At 34.3% G+C, this 19,342-nt stretch overlaps 1 protein-coding gene across 13 annotated transcripts in view; it reads left to right on the forward strand.

Annotated features, from left to right (window-relative positions):
* Window positions 1-19,342, forward strand: part of LOC137810831 (P-loop containing nucleoside triphosphate hydrolases superfamily protein) — a 29,344-nt gene continuing 10,002 nt past the window's right edge. Inside the window, exons 1-21 of one of the 13 annotated variants that reach the window (XM_068612293.1) lie at window positions 1-541; window positions 1,157-1,269; window positions 1,385-1,511; window positions 2,124-2,222; window positions 2,299-2,367; window positions 2,480-2,614; window positions 2,689-2,757; window positions 3,637-3,686; window positions 3,814-3,973; window positions 8,861-9,025; window positions 9,457-9,541; window positions 10,027-10,260; window positions 10,367-10,461; window positions 10,582-10,624; window positions 11,156-11,307; window positions 13,914-14,024; window positions 14,832-14,900; window positions 15,008-15,151; window positions 15,621-15,695; window positions 15,787-15,963; window positions 16,078-16,163. In XM_068612293.1, the coding sequence (XP_068468394.1) occupies window positions 425-541; window positions 1,157-1,269; window positions 1,385-1,511; window positions 2,124-2,222; window positions 2,299-2,367; window positions 2,480-2,614; window positions 2,689-2,757; window positions 3,637-3,686; window positions 3,814-3,973; window positions 8,861-9,025; window positions 9,457-9,541; window positions 10,027-10,260; window positions 10,367-10,461; window positions 10,582-10,624; window positions 11,156-11,307; window positions 13,914-14,024; window positions 14,832-14,900; window positions 15,008-15,151; window positions 15,621-15,695; window positions 15,787-15,963; window positions 16,078-16,163 (2,375 nt within the window). In that variant the 5' untranslated portion in view covers window positions 1-424. Of the gene's footprint in view, window positions 542-1,156; window positions 1,270-1,384; window positions 1,512-1,981; window positions 2,030-2,123; window positions 2,223-2,298; window positions 2,368-2,479; window positions 2,615-2,688; window positions 2,758-3,636; window positions 3,723-3,813; window positions 3,974-8,860; window positions 9,026-9,387; window positions 9,542-10,026; window positions 10,261-10,366; window positions 10,462-10,581; window positions 10,625-11,155; window positions 11,308-13,913; window positions 14,025-14,831; window positions 14,901-15,007; window positions 15,163-15,620; window positions 15,696-15,786; window positions 15,964-16,077; window positions 16,164-19,342 lie in introns of those variants that run through there. The other 12 variants (XR_016518488.1, XR_016518486.1, XR_016518485.1 and 9 more) reach the window with 12 other exon arrangements.

Here is a 19,342-nt window from a genome sequence, read left to right on the forward strand (position 1 = left end):
AAAGGAACCGTGAGAGAAAAAAAAGAGAGGAGAGGACTACGAAAAGACTGAGAAAGAAAAAAGCAAGGAAGCATGTTCAGCAAATGCAGTGAAAAAAGAAAAGAAAAAAAATAAAAAGCGTGCACGAAGGGAAAGACGTGCAGTAGAAGGTGAGAACCGGGTAGTGCAAGGCACATACAGCCACTCTCACACGAAAACTGAAATTCCAAATTAATTATATATTTTTATTTTCCGGCACCAACCGAAAAACAATAACAATCAAAATAAGAAATCGTATTCTCCTTTTCGGAGAGATTCCATCGCAATACACACTCCACCAAACCAAAGATTGATTCCTCTCTCTCTCTCTCACACACACACATAAGTAACAAGGTGCTTTGAAAGAAAGAGATAGTGTGATTGATTGATCGAGAACAGAACGAAAATGGATGATGAAGTTGTTCAGCGAGTGTTCCATGAAGGAGGACGCGATTACTTCCAACAACAGCCTTCAACTTCTTCGTCTTCGTCTTCCATCCTCCAATCTCTCCCTCTCCATGTGGTATATATATAGCATGCAGCAATCTCATCTTCGCCTTTTTCTTATTCTTGCTTTCTCCATTTTCTCTCTCATATTATAGCTTTTGCGCGCAATTGCTTGCAATTTGGATTAACGGAGTTTGGTGTGTATGTATTTGTCCCTTGGAATTTATGTTTTCCCTCCTTACACATTTTTAGGGTTCGAAACTTGATTTTTTAGGCTGTGTGTTTTTTTAATCACGTGATAGTTTTAGTATCTGTAAGCACACCTAATAGCTGAAAAGTAGAACTGGTATCATCTTACATAATCACTTCACTTCACTGTCATCTTATTTTAGGCGAGAGAGAAAGAGAGAGTTTTGATTGTTATTTTGACAAAATATATATTTTGAATGGTGTGCTGTAAATGTAGTATTATGTTGAACTTTTACATATTGGCGAGGACGCCTAAAGTTGAGTGGTACAATTGATTTTCATGATGGTAATCAGTTGACTATTATCACGCATTTATTTATTTGTTAGTATAATTTTGAAGTTTGAATGGTATTGCAATTCATGTATGTTGAGCTTTTTGCGTGCTTTCATGATTCGTGAAATTTGTGGTAAGTGTTGCTAATACGTGGATGAAATGGTGCAGTCTTTCGATCATGGATATTATTTGTTGGTAAAATCTATTCAAGAACTCCGAGAGAAAAAGGATGGCCTTGTTACTGTTGGCATTGGTGGTCCAAGTGGATCTGGTAAAACAAGGTAAGGTGTTGATAGTGTTGTCAATGCATTATTTTGAATATGTTTTGCTAGAGTAATGTGTATGCTGCTGCCTTAGTTTTTCTCATTTGTTTTCACAATTTCATGGTTCCTGAAGCTTAGCAGAAAAGGTGGCATCTGTTATTGGGTGTACTGTTATATCAATGGGGAATTACCGTCATGGGGTTGATGAAGGGAATGATGTGGATTCTATAGATTTTGATACGCTGATCAAGAATCTTGAGGTTTGCATTTGCTTCTCTATTACTTTACCATGCCTAAAATGCTGATCTGGCTATCCCTTATATAGTTGAGAAAAATAAGAAAAGAGAGAAGTTATATTGTAGAGAGCTTGTTCAAGACTCTCTTAGGTTCTCATATTTATATGTATAATTTGTAGATATACAACGAGAGAGAGAGAAAACTGTAGAAAACAAGAAAAGACCCATCTAGGACCCTAGGTACAGATAGGTACAACTTAAAAAATCTTTTTAATTAAGCCTATTCTAACAGGTCCTGATGTTTTTGCAAGGCTAATCTTATGATGCCTTTAAATGCTTTACTTTTTGGCCTTTTCTAGCTTTATGTTATATATTGGTGAAATTCAGCATTCCTAAGATCTGATTCTGACTGAAACAAACAACACCAAAAGATGAAAAAAAAGGATTGTTGGTGAAGTAATTATTTGCCTGTTTTTGTTTTTGGAATGAAACAGATTAGATCATGTGTCAATTTAACATGTACTTTCCAGGACTAGCTTATGGTTAGTAAGCAATGCAAATGAGTTTCGTGTGTTGCTTTGGGCTACTTTTTATTTTATTTCTGGTTTGTTAATGAGCTTCTCTGTTTTTAATTAGGATTTGACTAAAGGCAAGGATACATTAATCCCCAAGTTTGACTATCAGCAAAAGAAGCGTGTTGGCTATAAAGCAATAAAGAGCGCTTCATCTGGGGTGGTAAGATATGTTAATTGTTGTTTTGGAGGAGTTCTGTGTTTCATTTTTTTATTCCTTTTTATACAATTGGTTTCAGGTAATAGTTGATGGCACATATGCATTGCATGCAAAACTGCGGTCTTTACTGGACATTCGAGTTGCTGTGGTAAATTGTTTTTTTCTTTTCTTAATATTGCAATGACTTTATCCCCATCATTGTGTTATCAATTGCTTAGAAGTTTCAAAATAATACAGAGCATATATTTTTGATTAATCAGGTTGGTGGTGTTCATTTTAGCTTGCTTTCTAAAGTTCGCTACGACATTGGAGATTCTTGTTCGCTGGATTACCTTATAGATAGCATTTTTCCACTGTTTAGAAAACACATTGAGCCAGATCTTCATCATGCACAGGTTGGTCCTGTTCTTATTCTCAACTCTAAATTTCACAGATAATATTTTTATTTCCTCTGCCCTTTTTTTGGCAGATCAGAATTAATAACAGCTTTGTCTCATCATTCAGAGAGGCAATCTACAAGGTTAAATGCAGAAGGGAGGTGTGTATATGATCTATACATTAGTAGTAATGATTGTATTCCTATAAGTGAATTTTATTTTCCAATTAGTTGTCCATTACTAAGGGTGCAAACAAGTCCTTCTAGCTAAGTTGAGCACTTGAAGCTGAAGTTTGGTTTGTGAAAAAGAGGTAGCTCATGCTCAATTTATTTAAATGAGCTAAATTAAAAGTTTGAGCATGACCTGTTTAAATAATATGAAACTTGAAGCTTTACTCTTTCATGGCTTGAAGATTTTTTTCCCTTTATTAAATTTATTTTTGAATTAGTTTTAAAGTTTAATAAAGATGAGTGGAGAGGATATATCTTTTTGAAAGTTTAATAGAATAACAATAATAACTTTATCTTAGCGAGGTCAGCTAAATGAAATCCCTTTTAATTATTTTCTCCAATGTCCACACTCTCTTGTTTCCTATGCTTTTCACAACATTAGAAACCATGCGGTCTACGCTTTTCGCTTGTGCATCTGGTGATCTCCTTGCACATGTCCAAAACATCTGAATTGATTTCTTGTCATCTTTTGTGGATGGATACTACATTAGTATTTCCCCAACTACAATAATTCTGTGTCTTGTCCTTTCTAGTGTGACCATTCATCTTTCTTAATATTCTCATTTAGGCTACTTGTACTATTCTCTCGTCCATTTAAAGCCTAACATTCACAATGAGTATAACTGGTCATTTGGTAGTACAAAAAAATTCCCTTTGAGCCTGATGTTATTAGATTAGTCCTCTTATATTATAATCTTCTATATCAATTTAGAATAACTTTTGCAAATATCTTGTTGGTCTTATTTTTCTAGTATTGTGTGTGTTTGGCATACAGACTCTATGTTTTTAACTTAAATTTTTTTGTGACAGTCTACAGATCCAGGTTCCGCTTTTCAAGGAAATGAAGCCCAAACAGACAAGTTAGTATTTTGATTGTGGAAAGAATGAGTTTGGTGGTAACTAGTTAATTTTATTTAGATATTTCTAACTACTGTTCTAATATGAAGAATTTAAAATATTTTTACTGGAAATTTGCCTTGTTTTCAGTTTTATTGAAATGTACCTTAGACCACCTTCATCTAGCGAAGAAGCAAGGATAAATGATTGGATCAAAGTGCGGCAGTCTGGAATTAGATATTATCTATCACTTGGTGACCAGAGGATTGTTGACAAGAATTTCATTATCAGGCCTAAAGCTGAATTTGAGGTATGGATATTTTCCATTTCCTTTTTACTGAAAACAAAACGATAAGCAAGATGAGTGGATGTATCTCATTTGCACATTACTCTAGAAGTGCTGATTCCAAAATTTATGCAAATTTATCTAGAGCAAATTATGTTCCCAAATTTTTATCGCAACTTGCTAACATGATATGTAATCCAGTCGCAAGAATTTCAGATCAAATTACATTTTTAATTAGTTGAAACAAGCCAAACACCGAGAGCAAATCAAACTGTTTTCAGATTTTTTTCTGCACTTGACACAGCTCTGGCAGTTATACTTTAAGAAATTGTGTCAATTTTTCTAGATCGATTTTTGGTCCCAAATTTTAACCACAGCTTGCTAACACAATAGGTAATCCAATCACAAAATTTTAGCTCAAAATATGCATTGAGTTAGTTGCAGTAATTCAAAATCCGAGAGCAATTACAAGGTCTTGCTCAAACTTTTTCAGTCCTCAACATCCAAGCTTTTCCAATTTATCATTTTTTTCTACTTCGTTTTTGGATGTGCCTTTTTTACACAAGATCACTAACACATTAAAGTTCTTAGATCTAAAAACGCTTATTTAGCTCGCAATAATTTTTTCAATCCAGTACTATCTCAGAATCCTGGCAGCAAGAAGAAACCTGATGAATCCAATGAATTAGAACATAACTTCAAGACACAATGGAATTGATGTAATGAGACTCACTACTCATCCATTAGCAAGTCAAGAACTCAAAACATAAAAAAGAAAAGGCAACAAAGGTTTAACACACAAAAATTGACTCACATTTTATCAAATAGTTTGTGTGCATTTCAGCTAGACATTTTAACAAACACTTAGTAAACTAGTTTCAGCTGGAATTTTATGTCAAATTAAGGAAACACATGACTGAATTGGATTATAAATGCAAAAACAAACTGTTCTGAACAAATTCTACCAATTAAAAATGTTCAAAGACCTAGAAACACCAATGCTGGACAATCCAAGGAGATTAAGGCTATTTGAATTGATTAAATTGCAAACAAACACAATTAAACAGTGGAAAACATCAAGACATGGAAATTAATCGGTGAAACAACAAGAAAACAGTTTAAACACAGTTTTAGAGTTTTAGAACGAAGAACACTTAACTTTTGGATGAACCTTGTCTCTGAATACCACTTGATGTAGTCTCCTTGGCTCCTATGATAGGAGAATGGTGCTATGGTAGGAGGTTAGACCAACCTTCTAGCAAGTTCTCTAAGCTTTTTCAACTAGGAGAATGAGAGCAAGAGATAAAAGAGACTTAGAAAGATATTTTGACACCAATTTGGCAGAGGTTCATTGCACAATCAAAGTCTGAATTTTCTGAAAAGGGACTCTTATTTATAGGAGAGGAAGCTTGCAAAGCAAGTCTCAAGCCCTAACCCTAACCCAAACTTGTGGAGCAAGCTTCTCAAAATCCTCTCCACTCAGAAGTTGACATGTGGCAAAGGTAGCTTGCAACCCAAGCTTCAAATCCTCTCCATTGAGAGAGTGACAAGTGGCACATGGGATATGGTGCCACCTAGCCATAAGCTAGCACTAACTTGATGCCCAAGTTAGCTTTTCTACCCTAGCTTGGTGCCAACTCTATCTCTCCCAGGGTTAGATTATTTAGCCTAAACTATTCATGGCCCAAATACAAGGCCTAAATAATATTTTACTCTTTGCCCAAAATACAAGGCCCAAAATAAATTCCTAAACTACTTTGTACAATTATTTACAAGGCTCAAAAGAAGGAAGACTCAAATGTTGGATAATTTCCTTCAATAAAGTTCCATCTTCTCTGATCTTCTCAACCCAAGTTGTGGTGGCTTGGATGGACCTCCATCACATTAGGTAAAGGATATATTACCTAATTACTGTATATTTAAACCTTTTACAATAAACGTCACAATATTGTGATACATGAAGTCTTACCAAAATATCATACACTACAAAACAAAAACAAAAACATAATCAATTATTAATTTATTAGTAAGACCAAGTTTATGAATAAAATGTGCAAAATTTATTGACAAAATAAACTGTACCTGCAGTAGGAGTGATCCTAAATTTTAATATTTTCAGTCCCCACAAGGAGTAGTCTCAAGAGTGATAGTATTTAATGTCAAACCATACAACTCTAACAATTTAAACATTTGGAAAAAAATATATTAATTTTTATTAAAATTGTTTGCACTTGCATTATCACCTGTTGTATAACCAATTTTTTCAATCCCCCATTGTTTTAAGCAATTCTCTAGTGTTCTCGATTTCACCTTTGTGGTTAGCAATCAAAGAGAAATCTAATATTTTCTTTTGTAACCTAAATGCAATATCAATATAATGAGCTATAACACAATTCACATTTTGAATTGATGTCCATGTATTAGTTGCAATTGAAACCTTATGTTTATTTATGGATAACAAAGATTTTAACTTCATCTTTTCATTATTAAATACAAACATGAAATATCTAGCCCTGGTCACAGGAGAAGGAATTTTAAAATAAGGTTGAGCTTCTTGCATAAACTTCCTAAACCCTTCATGTTCAACAGATCTAAAAGGAAGTTCATCAATTAATATCATCCTAGTGCAATAAGAGTTTTCTCTTGATTGAATTCAACAAGTTTCAAATTCATGGCATTAGTGCACCTTCATATTCTTTTCCAATGCCTAATGTCCTTTGTTTCTTATCAAAATCCCTATTAGCATTCATATAACAACCATTGGAATGTTTAATCAAGTTAGTGGATCCATATTTTTTACTATTGGGCTTATATGGCATGTCACAGTACTTGCAAATTGCTTTGTCATCTACCCAACTATAATGAATCCAAACCTTTGAAGGAGACTTGTTGGTTTTCTTGAGTCCTTGGCATGATTCAAATGACTCTGCCTGTAGGAACCTTTGGCATTGTTGGTATTAAGCTTCAAATGGTGTAGATTGAGTAGGACCTTTAGAGGATGTTACTGGTGACATAGGAATTGAGGCATTCATACATCTTGTGCTAGTGGTAGGCCCACCCCGTACAACTAATCTTTTCCATTTGTGTGGACATTGGAACCATGGTTATCATACTCTATGGTTAACATGTAAACACGTTCGAGTTTAGGAGTCCACTGATGGATCTCGAGTGAACTTGTAAATAGACTTGTTTTTGAGCAGACTCAGACTAGGCTCGAACAAATTTGGTGAACTCGGTGCAAACTTGTAGTTGGAGGTTGAGTGAACGAGTTTCGAAGAAAAGCCCAAAACGACCCATACATGTGTTGTTTCGCTTAGTGTCAGGATTTAGGGTTTGTTTCATACTTGGACTGGACCTGTTGGATTCGCAGTTCACTTGGGTTCGTCACCTTGCCGTTGTCTCGCCGTCGTTGCCTCGCTGTCTCGCATCACCTCGGTTCGCGCTGCATTGTGTCACCACACCTCGCCGTTGCCTCACCTTGGTTCACACTGCATTGTATGGCGACACCTCGCTGTTGCCTCACCTTGCCAAGCCTCGACGTCACGTTCTGCCTTCATTTTCAGGTAGGCTCTCCTCTGGTTTGTGAGTTTAGTTTTGCAATTGGAGTTGTGGGTTTTGTGACTAGGGTTGGTTGGGTTGAATGTGAAATAAACTTTTTGATTTAGGGTTGGGTGAACCTAAAACAGAAAATGGCAGATTGGGTTTCCTTCATGATTATTAAGGTTATTTTAAGTTGCGGTTGATTTTTTTATTTAGGTGGATAAGACACAATATCAAAGACTTGTGGGAAAACTCATCTATGACATAGCCTATGCAATTAGTGTGGTTAGCCAATTCTTGCATGATCCAAGAGAAAGACACTTGCATGCTGTAAATAGAATTATTCAGTACTTACGAGCCTTTCCGGGGAAAGGATTGCTATTTAAAAAAGGGGGAAACTTATCCATAAAAGTATATACTGATGTTGACTATGTAGAATCACTTGTTGAGAGGAGATCCACCACAGGTATTGCATTTTCTTGGGTGGAAATCTGGTGACATGGAGGAGAAAGAAACAAAATGTAGTTGCAAGATCAAGTGCAGAGATAGAATTTAGAGCCATGGCTCAAGGGGTTTGTGAACTATTATGGATGAAGATCATACTTGATGACCTTAAAGTAAAATATGAAGCTCCTATGGGACTGGCGTGTGATAATAAGTCCGCCATCAGTATTGTGCACAATCCAGTTCAACATGACTGAATAAAGCATGTAGAGATAGACCGACATTTCATTAAGGAGAAGTTGAATAATGGTCTTATAGGCACTGAGTACATCCCTTCAAGACTCCAATTGACAAATGTGTTCACTAAGGGACTTCCCACGAAACAGTTCAAAGATCTTACTTGCAAGTTGAGAATGATAGATATACATTCACTAGCTTGAGGGGGAGTGTTGTGTAATATAATTAGTGCAGATTTCGTTTTCTATTTATTAGGACAAATTTGGTATCTTTTGGAGTTTTGATTTGTATAGCTTTAATTACCTATTATTTTTTTCCTTAATTAGGTTGTAAATAGTCTATAAATTCAGATTCTAATCACATTTGCAAATACATTCTGAAAGTACATTCAACCTTTTGCTTTCAACTGTAACTAACAAATGAAAGAAAATATTATAGATCATGATCCTAGCTGTACAAATTTGAAATGCATGATTCTGATTGATCTTGATTACCCAAGAAAAATGCATGATTATGATTGATCCTGATTGATAAACACATTATTCTAATTGATCCGGATTACCAAAAAGAACTGCTGACACTTCTTTTGGCATTTTATTCCATTAAACATGGTATCCATCATGAAAAAAATAAACCTACTCCTCTTTGGCTGATTTTTGTTTGCTGTACATGGTTTTAATGTTGGAACAGGTTGGTCGAATGACATTGGGTGGATTGTTGGCTCTTGGGTATACTGTTGTGGTTAGTTATAAGCGTGCATCCACAACTATCAATAGTGGCAAGGTTACCATGTCTTTTGAGACCATTGATGTTCTTGGTGAGACATTCATGGTGATGAGAGGAACTAATAGAAAGGTATAGTTTTTTTTCTCATCCCATTAGACATGCTCTATTTAAAATGTTATCGTTTTGATTGCATTTACTCTTTTTCTTTTAATGACTCACCTGTCTCCATGTTTGTTTTATGTAAATCATCTTATTATAGATTTCATTATACTTACTGTTGTTTATTTGTTTGATCAAGGATCTAGTAATAGTTAGTAGTATAAATAAAGGTCAATCCTCTGTATCACATTTAAAATACCTTGTTTTCTCATTTTTTGAGGATCTTTTATCCTTGCACTGTGAACTTTTTTTTAACATTCTTATATGAATAGCTTTCCATGGTTTCTTCCATTTTATACTAAATAGCATTTTTGTTTTTACTTTCTGCTCAGTCTGATTAAGCCTTTTTTGGTTGATAATATGGTGAGTTACTTATCTGAAAAATGGAAAAAAAATCTCAGACAGTTGGAACAGAAGCATCAAGGATGCGTATTGATGGACCTTGGATTACTAAATCATATCTGGAAATGATTCTGGAGAGAAAAGGTAGGGATTGGGATTCTCTCCCTGTAATATAGCTTATGTACATTTAATTAATTCAGTTGTTTTACTTACCAGTGATGATAACTGCTACAACATGAAAAATATTGTGGTTTTGAAGAGTGTGAGGACAACATTTGCCCAATTACTTACCTTCACGACTATTTGAAGTGTCTATTTTCAGTAGATTATCTTAATTATCTAGACTAGTGCAAATACAGTCACAAAGTGTCAGTCTGTACACATTTAATTTTTTTAAAAGCAGTTCAATATAATTAATTTGACAAGAGAGTATGAAAGAAACAACTATCGTGTAGTGGGTGGTTTAGAGAGTTTTCAAAGCATAAAGGGGTCCAACAAAATATGGGGACAGGAAAGGGATATTCCCTTTATTGTAATTATATATATATATTATAGTTATAGATTACAAATTAAAAAAAAAGATTTTATGTTGCATTGACTTGTATTCAACTTCTCACTTTCACTTGCAGGTGTACCTCGTCTTAGTACTCCACCACTTGTGTCTAATACAATTGTGGCTGGCAGTCAAGAAACAGCAATCACTGCGCCAAAGCCAATCCGTGTTACTCCTAATGTTGTTACTGGGCTTGAGGATTTACCTCAGCCATGGACTCGATCCCCGACAAAATCTAAAATGGAACCTGTTGTTGCTGCATGGCATTTCTTATCTTCCGATTCCTCCCAGCCTGACAATTCAGTCCTAGGTATTTTTCCTTGAATTGGAGGATGGAAATAATTTTGTAGATAATTTATTACATGTTTGCGTAAAATTTCCTTTATTTCAAGACTTCTCTCATGAAGCAACCACAGATCCTTCATCTTTCAGGGATAGTATTAGGCTTGCTCCAATGCCTGATTCATTTGACTTGGACAGGGGATTGCTTTTGGCTGTTCAAGCAATACAAGTAAGGAGCAAAGGCTTGGAAATTTGTTCCGTGTCTTATCTTTTGAAGATTACAATTACACAGGACATTCATATTTATGTGTTTGATGGAATCATATTTGCTTATTTATCTTTGTTCCAGGCATTGTTGGAGAATAAAGGTGTCCCAGTCATAGTTGGAATTGGTAATATGGACATTTCTTGATACAGCGTCCTCCTTCCTTTGTGTGTGTTTGTTGCGTATCCCTGTTAGCATACAAATATCTAAGAGGAAAAAGACTCCAAACTGATATAATTTATATAAGGAGGATGTAAAAATAAATGTAAGGTCACTTTAGCTATTATCGTTTTAGAAATACCAGGTTGGTTCTTCACGTGTTTGCTGGTAAAGCTGGAAACTAATTAAGCTGAATCAAAATATTCCTATCTCAAACTTAACAGGAAAGGGAGTCCATTAACTTGACTCAAATGCAGCTCACCTTTAGCACATGACCCACTCAAGTTTGATAAGCCAATATTGAGCCTTTTATTAGTTAAATATTTTAGTCCAATGATTTCAGCTTGCTATGTATGTAAAAATCATATCAGACTTTTCTTTTGGTTACTGATGTATTGAATAATGCTGAATCAATTTTGCTTCATCTCAGTCTCAACATGCATTTTTACAGCTGTAATTCTGGTAGAATAACTTATCCTGGAGAAGTTGTGCTTTTCAGGAGGTCCAAGTGGGTCTGGGAAGACTAGTTTGGCTCATAAAATGGCAAATATAATTGGTTGTGAAGTAGTTTCCCTGGAAAGCTATTATAAACAAGTAAAGGATTTTAAATATGATGACTTCAGCGCACTTGATTTATCTCTGCTATCGAAGGTAAAGTAATTAAACAGTTTAGATGCAGTTGATTGGGTCACTCTGCATGATATTGATTGATGCTGCACCTTCACATACATTACTTTTTCTGTATAAAAATCGATTTATTTCTTCTGAAAAATGAATCTTTTTTTGTACTTATTTTTACCATGATTTGTCAATCCAGTGTCACTACTTTTAGTGCCCATTACATACCCTACTTCTTGGTTTGAAGTAATGAACAACTTAATATGAGTCATTTGCTTTAGAAGATATAAACCATTGCATAGTTGGGACAAGCTCTGGTTAGACTTGATCTAGTTAAGAGCTTTATAATTTGACAGGGAGTCTACACGTCCTGTCAATTGCTCCAAAACTCTTATCCCTTGATCTGAATGATGTGACAATCCAACTCAGTAACACAATTCCATTAATTAAATCTAAAAATCAGTAGAAGTTAAGGATTTGAAGCAAAGGAAATACTTCTTTAAAAAAAGCTGTTTTTGGTTTTGAATAATTTTCTCACAGTTTATTTTATATTTTAAATTTTTTAATTTAATATAAATATTTGATTGATACTTGGTGCTAATTTGGAGTTATTAAGGTTCATAGAGTTTCAGAGAATTGAAACTTGATTTTATTGCTGGAGGGAAAAAAATTATTACAACAACATTGATTGTTGCGATATATAGCTAAGAAAGGAAATTAACTCCCAGCAGACATCAAACAACTAACACTGACAGCTGTCAGATAGATAGATGAACAGCTAACTGACTTAAAACTGAAAATACAGCTCTTTGAAGTGAGCGATATATTGATAAAATTTACATTGTTCTTTTAAAAATCAAAATTCTAATAAATTCATTATTGTGAAAATGTCATTGTGGTCCAAGAATGACAAGTGTTATAAAAAGGCTCTATTTTCCATCTATAAAGCACAAGAATGGCACATAGACTTTATAATATCTCTGGATCCACATGAGGACACGACAAAATAAAAAAACATAAGACATGGGAACGATGTGTGTGTGTGTATGTATATGACAACAATATTATATTTTGATAACTAAAAGTTTTAAACAAATTACTAAGAGGTATTGCATTCCATCATTTGTTATCTTTTAGTGGTATTAAAATCAAAATAAACTCCTTTAAATTAGTAATTGTTTTTTGTAAAAACTATGGAGAAGCAGTGGAAGGGAAATAAAATAAAATAATTCAATTGGAGCATAGGGAGAGCGAATAGAGAGAAAGAAAAGAAAGAAAATGAAAGTTGATTACAGGAGTGGAGAGAAAAGGCGTCAACAAAAGTTGCAATTGTCACCCCAAAACACTGTTTGGCTGTGTGGAATTGTTCACTACTTGCCAGCATGGAATGATGTGAACGTGAAGAGGGAAGAGAGAACATTTCTCTCTTTTCTTTCTTTTTGTAACATAATTTATTTTTTGGACCGGGCCATCATTGGTTTGTCCGGTGACTGGGCAATGCAGAGGTTTGGTGGGCTGTGTTCAGCACCGCCTCCATGCCATGTGTATATCCTACTGGGTTCTCACACATAGAGCCACATCTTTTGGGCGAAGTTCGAGCTTGACAGTTTATGCATCATGGACACAAGGATATGTATGATAAAGGTGGAGTATGAACACAGTTATTGTTTAATGTATTAATTTAACATGAAAACAAATCTTAAATTAAAAGAGAGAATTGATGTTTTAGAAATGAGCACGATTCAATGTAGACACAATAATATGCAATATGTTATCTAATTATTGTGATATTCCAATATTTGTCGGTATAGAGTTCAATAATTATAAGTTAAATTTAAATAATTAAGCTAGGAGTGTCTACATGAATGTGAAGCTAGGAGTTTCTAATATGAATGTGTCTGACAATGGGTATGATTATTATTTTACATTTTTTTCAGGCTGCTTTCCTGTTCGCCATACACTAATTAATCTTTCTTCTAAAGTAACTACAAAGAATCTTTATCCTATTACATTTCAATAAATTTCTTTATAGAACTTGAAAAGAAGAATAGTTGAAGTTAAAAGGAAAAATAAATCGAACTTCTTCCCTAGGATGAAATCAACTTGTATACCTTAACTTTTGTTTTATCTTAAAGAAATGCTCAATTCAATTTACTTTCTTATTTTCTTTTACAAGTGTTTATAGAGAAATTTATTCATATGGAGCCTGAGTGAAGCTAGTTCTTGGATCAAAAAGTAACATGGGGCACTATCGAAAACCAAAACTATAATAAATTCATTTAGTGATTAAAATTGTCATTCTCGTGCAGAGGCTCTATTTGTCATGGTCCAAAAACTTTATGGACAACCCTTTTCTGATTCCTGCTGCAAAGTTTGTTGGTATTAGTTACTTGTTTCCTAATTGTGTCTTGAAACAGTTAAAATAGCATTTTTTTTTACATTATTGTAAAATTCTTGATTTCTTTGCTTTCTCCATTTGTTGCTCAAATAAGATGATGGTAATATATCTATATTCACCTGGAAAAAAGTTGATGGTAATATCTCTTTGCCTTAAGTGCTTGGTTAGTCTATGCTTGTGGATATTTTCAGACAAATTACTGATGGATTCTTTAACATTCTCGTTCTTGGGTTCCTTGCAGAACATTGATGACATAAGAAATGGTCAAAGAACAAAAGTACCTATATTTGACTTGGAAAGTGGTGCTCGAAATGGTTTCAAGGAACTTGAAGTTTCTGAAGATTGTGGAGTGGTCAGTTATTAACTAGCGCCCCAAAGGCCTAGGATTTTTTCTCTGTACTGACTTTTCTTGTGAGATTTAATAAAATAGCCTGAAATTGAAAAGTAATTTCTTCATTGCACTTTAGTTTTCATGAAAAGATAAGCTAGTAGATTTTGAATTCAGTGCCAATCTAAATATTAACATGGTACTGGATTAATGCTCCTTGAGCTTAAAGTTCGAACAAAATGAAAGCTTGCTTAAACCCTTTGCTGATATATATTTTAACTAGAACATTGGAAAGCAATATTTGGTGTAGGCCTTGGAATGGTCTTATCTCTAACGTGTGTTTGGTAGTATGCCATGTTTGACCTGCCTATTTCTCTGAAGTTACCATGCCAATAGCTACTAAGGAGTTTCCATATGGTTTAACCCTTCATAGCTTGCAGGCTTTCGTGCTATGCTAAAAGTGACTCCGTAGAATGAAATCACTATTAATCTGGTAAAGGAAGTCATTGATTTACTGTAATACTGACTGCGATACAGTGTGCTTTCTGCTTCCTTTACATCCCATGTCACACTGGGGTAGGGGATATAGCAATTTATTTGTCCACCATTTACACTTCATATAAAAGTTCTGTACCCACTACCCACTTTTGCTTGTTTCTTAGTTTTTTCAGAAATCAAGGACACCTGAAAATTGTTTGCATGATAGCTTGACATTATATATAGTTTATCTGTATGCTAAAATCCCGATATAGTTTGCTTGTCCTGTTATGCTAGTTCTTTATGTGATTGTTTCATTGTGGTTCTTGAGAGTCCATTTGTTAATTTGACCAGATTATATTTGAAGGCGTCTTTGCTTTGCATCCTGATATCCGAATATCACTTGACTTGTGGATTGCTGTTGTAAGAATGAGTCTCCATCTATGAACGCCCTCTTCTGTTTCATTTATTTCTTTTTGTTATTGTGGGGCTAAGAAAGCCTCTTACTTTGATTTTCTTATTTGAAACAGGTTGGAGGTGTTCATTCACATTTGATTTCACGAGTTCAAAGGGATAAAAGTAGAGTGGGATGCTTTATTTCTCAAAATGAGATCATGATGACAGTGTTTCCTATGTTCCAGCAGCTTATTGAACCTCATCTTGTTCATGCACATGTTAGTGGATAGTATGCCTTCCCCCCTATATTTTAAAACTGCTTTGGAATTAATGGTTAAACCATTAACGATTCCATGCAAACTGACAAGGTTTTATATTTTAAAAGCCTGCCTTGATGATTTTAGATTTTTCAGTTTAACCACCAATGATTCCATGAAAAGAAGTAAACTTCCTTGCCTTTTACAATGCTCTCTAACTATGCCTACTTTATAATATGTATTTCTGTTAATTTTGAGAAAAACTTTGGCTTCATGCGGGATGACTGACCTGTCCCCCTATGTGTGAATAACAATGAATAGGTTGGTTATTTCAGTTGATATTTGTAGTCAACTCTTTCTATTTGCTGCTCACACCGGTCACCCTTTTGTTGTAGTAGTGTCTCAGTTTTCTTTTATTATGGTTAACAAATTGTTGCTTTTGGATAATCGATGACTATATGACACATCATCATTTAATGTTGTCTTGCAGCTTAAAATTCGAAATGATTTTGATCCTGTGCTTTCTCCTGAGAGTTCATTATTTGTATTAAAGAGTAACAAAAAAGTAAGTTTCAACTCCACACACACTCATACATACATATATTGTGAGAAGGTTTTGTTCACATGTTTGCTGAAAATATAGTAATAAATTACAGGTAGCATATCAAGATATTGTTGCAATTCTTGATTCAGCAAAATTTTGCAGTTCGGTGCAGAAATTCATTGACATTTATATTAGGCTTCCTGGGATCCCTTCTAATGGACAGTTGAGAGACAGTGATTGTATTCGAGTCAGAATATGTGAAGGCAGATTTGCTTTGCTGATACGAGAGGTTGGGAACATTATTTGCTTGTTGATAGCTTAACATAATTATACACATTGCTGATACTGTGGCATTTTCTTGATTTATTTTATTAAAAAAATTGTTATCTTGTACATGCGTCAGCCCATCAAAGAAGGGAACTTTATCATTCAGCCCAAAGTGGATTTTGATATTAGCATTAGTACGGTTGCTGGCCTTCTTAATCTTGGGTAAGCCACAATTCAATGCAAAAAGATATTCTTATTTATAAATCCCCAATAAATGTATGACTACTATGTTTGATGGATTAAGTTTTTATGTTCATTAATAGTGCGAGAAATGCGTGTTCGTAGAACCTGGATTTTTATTGATGTTGTCCTGATTCTATATTTCTATATTAAAGGAAAGGGTATCCAATTATCATTGCTGTTAGTCATTTTTATGTTTTAAGCATTGGGTAAAGATAAAATACGCTATGCTGCCATCAAACTTGGTAGGCAGAAGGAAAAAAATAAATAAAGAAGTAGTAAAGGAGGATAAAACACCAATAGTAAATGATATCTCTATGCTATGAGAATTGTGAACAAACTAGGCCTTAGATAACCACAAAAGCTAGCTCAAAGAGGGAAGGGTTACTGAAGTCATCATATGCAGTACTATCTCCATATTCTTAATGAATGTGAGATTGATAGTACACTCCTTTTATGCCTAATATAGGACATATAGAGTGTGAAATTTGTAGAAGTAGGCATTTATAAGTGACCTGAAACAGTCTTAATTATGATCAAATAACATATTCTAAGTGAGATATACTAGAAGAGACTTTGATAACATGTTACAATATTGAACTAAGAATAAACTTGCCCATAGTAGAACTTGGCCTCACCCTCCTATCACATGCCTCTTATCCTAAAATTTTGGGACCAATCCTTTCTCACCGCCATGTACCTTATTAGCGTATTACCTACCTCCCCCCTTAAATTGCAATTCCCTACATGAACCTCTTTCTTCTTCACCTTGATTGGCCATATAAGAAATACAACATGGAGTTCCAATCACAAGAATGTGTTTCTTTGGCTATTCTACATCTCAAAAGATGTCAATTTCAAAAGGATTAGATTCCGTACCATTGTGTTTCCCACCAAATCCAATCATCTCCATCTTCTTTTTCCTTGCCATATGTTCCTACTTTTTCTCCCTCTTTGTCTCTTCCTCTTGGTCTTGTACATTCTTTTTCTAACTTTTCTTCTTTTCATGTTGCTCACTACAATTTTTCATGGAAGGACCAATCATATAGCGATTGACTATCATTTTTAATTAAGAAAATGTTCCTTTTAGCAATTTGATTCGCTTTGTCTTCACTTACTATTAAAAAATGTTTACTAAATCCTTTAGAGGACCTCAAGTAAACTCTATTTGTAACAAGCTTTGTACATGATATATTTGTATACGCATCAACTGGAAGGAGAATTTTAGGATTAAACACATGCATCATATGCACTTTGTATTATTTTTTCATGTTGGAGATCTCACATTGACTAGAAATAAGGTCAAATTATAATATATATTAAATAAAAGAAAAGAAGAATAGGATAAATTCCTTGTGTATATTGAACACATAGCCCATTACATAAATAGAAATATCTAACAATATCTATAATATCTCATAATATCTTATAATATTTAACACTCCCCCTTAAGTTGTATGCACCTACCTAGCTTGTCACAAATGTAATCAATCCTAGGCCCTGGTAATGGTTTAGTAAAAATATCTGCTAATTGATCATTTGAATTAACAAACTTAGTCTTGATATCTCCCGATATAATATTTTCTCGAATGAAATGACAATCAATCTCAATATGTTTGGTCCTTTCATGAAAAATTGGATTTGAGCTAGTGTGAAGAGTAGTCTGATTATCACATATAAGTTTCATTTGAGTGACATCTTCAAATTCCAATTCTTTAAGTAACTGTTTAAGCCAAATAAGGTCACAAGTAGCCGAGCCCATAGCTCTATATTATGCTTCTGCACTAGATCTCGTCACAACACTTTGTTTCTTGCTCTTCCAAGAGATTAAGTTATCACCAAAGGAGACACAATAACTGGAAGTTGATCTTCTATTAGATGGAGATCTTGCTCAATCAACATATGAATAACAAACGACTTTAGTATGATTATTGTGACCATATAACAAATCTTTTCCAAGAGAGCCTTTAATGTACTTCAGTATACGAATTACAACATTCCAATGGTATTCGCATGGAGAATTAAGAAATTGACAAAAAATAATTTGAATCTTAACCCTATGCTATAGATACCATATTAAATAAAAGAAAAGAAGAATAAGATAAATCCCTTGTGTATATTGAACACACAGGGTTATGTTTATATAGAATCAATATTATCACTTTTCGATTATGGCGGCACCATGGTGGAAGACGGTGGCGTATTTTTTGACCACTACTACAACAAGGCAGTGGCGATGCAGTTTTTCCATGGTGGCCCATGGTGGCCGCTTTTGGCATCTCGGGGTGCTAACGGAAAACGGAAATTCCCAAAAAGGCAAAGAAAAAGACGATGGTAGTGACACAAGGTGTGCAAGTGCGATGGCGGTGATGCCACACGTTGTGACAACAACAAAATGAAGAAGATAGAAGACCTAAACCTCATTTTTAAAAAACATAGGCCTTTGGCCCATTTCAACTTTTACCTAATAAAACCCTAATTAAAATTTGAATGTTGAATGTGCTGTGTGTGTGGCTGTATGTGCTGTTAAACCCTAATTAAAAGATCAAAACTTAAAATTAGGTTTTTTGGGCCTATTTTTGGCCCATTTAAAACGTTATAATTATTACAATCCACAATACATTTTTTTTATCTCTACCACAACACTTTCTCTAATTATTTCTCCCTACCACCACTGCCCGTTGCCACCAGTTGCTGTCGCCTTTCAAGTGATTTTTTTTTCTCACTTGTTAATTTTTTTTTTCTTTTTCTTTTTTCACTTCCACTTTTGTTCCACTATAATTATTTTTATAAAACTATTCCTATTTTCTAGCATAATGGCCAATGAACAGGATACTTCAAGAACTGGAAACATTGTCATGCAATGGATGAAACAAATTTAAATACAATTGTTTGTAACTACTGTGGGAAAATTATGAAAGGGGGAGTTACTAGGGCTAAAAAACATTTGATGGTAAAGAAAGACAATGTAGCTACTTGCACCAAAACTCCAAAAAATGTGAGAGAAGAGCTTTGAAAATTATTTAAAGAAAAAGCAGTCACTTCTTTCGTCAATCCTGTATATGGTGTGACACATGATAATATTGAAAGTGAAGATGAAGTTGAAATTTCCACTGCCAGTAATGATAAGGGGAGAAATAGTGGTGAAAAAAATGACCAAT

The sequence above is a fragment of the Phaseolus vulgaris genome, chromosome 2 (genome assembly GCF_051622355.1).
Source record: "Phaseolus vulgaris cultivar YP4 chromosome 2, ASM5162235v1, whole genome shotgun sequence".
In the NCBI taxonomy this organism is placed as follows: domain Eukaryota; kingdom Viridiplantae; phylum Streptophyta; class Magnoliopsida; order Fabales; family Fabaceae; genus Phaseolus; species Phaseolus vulgaris.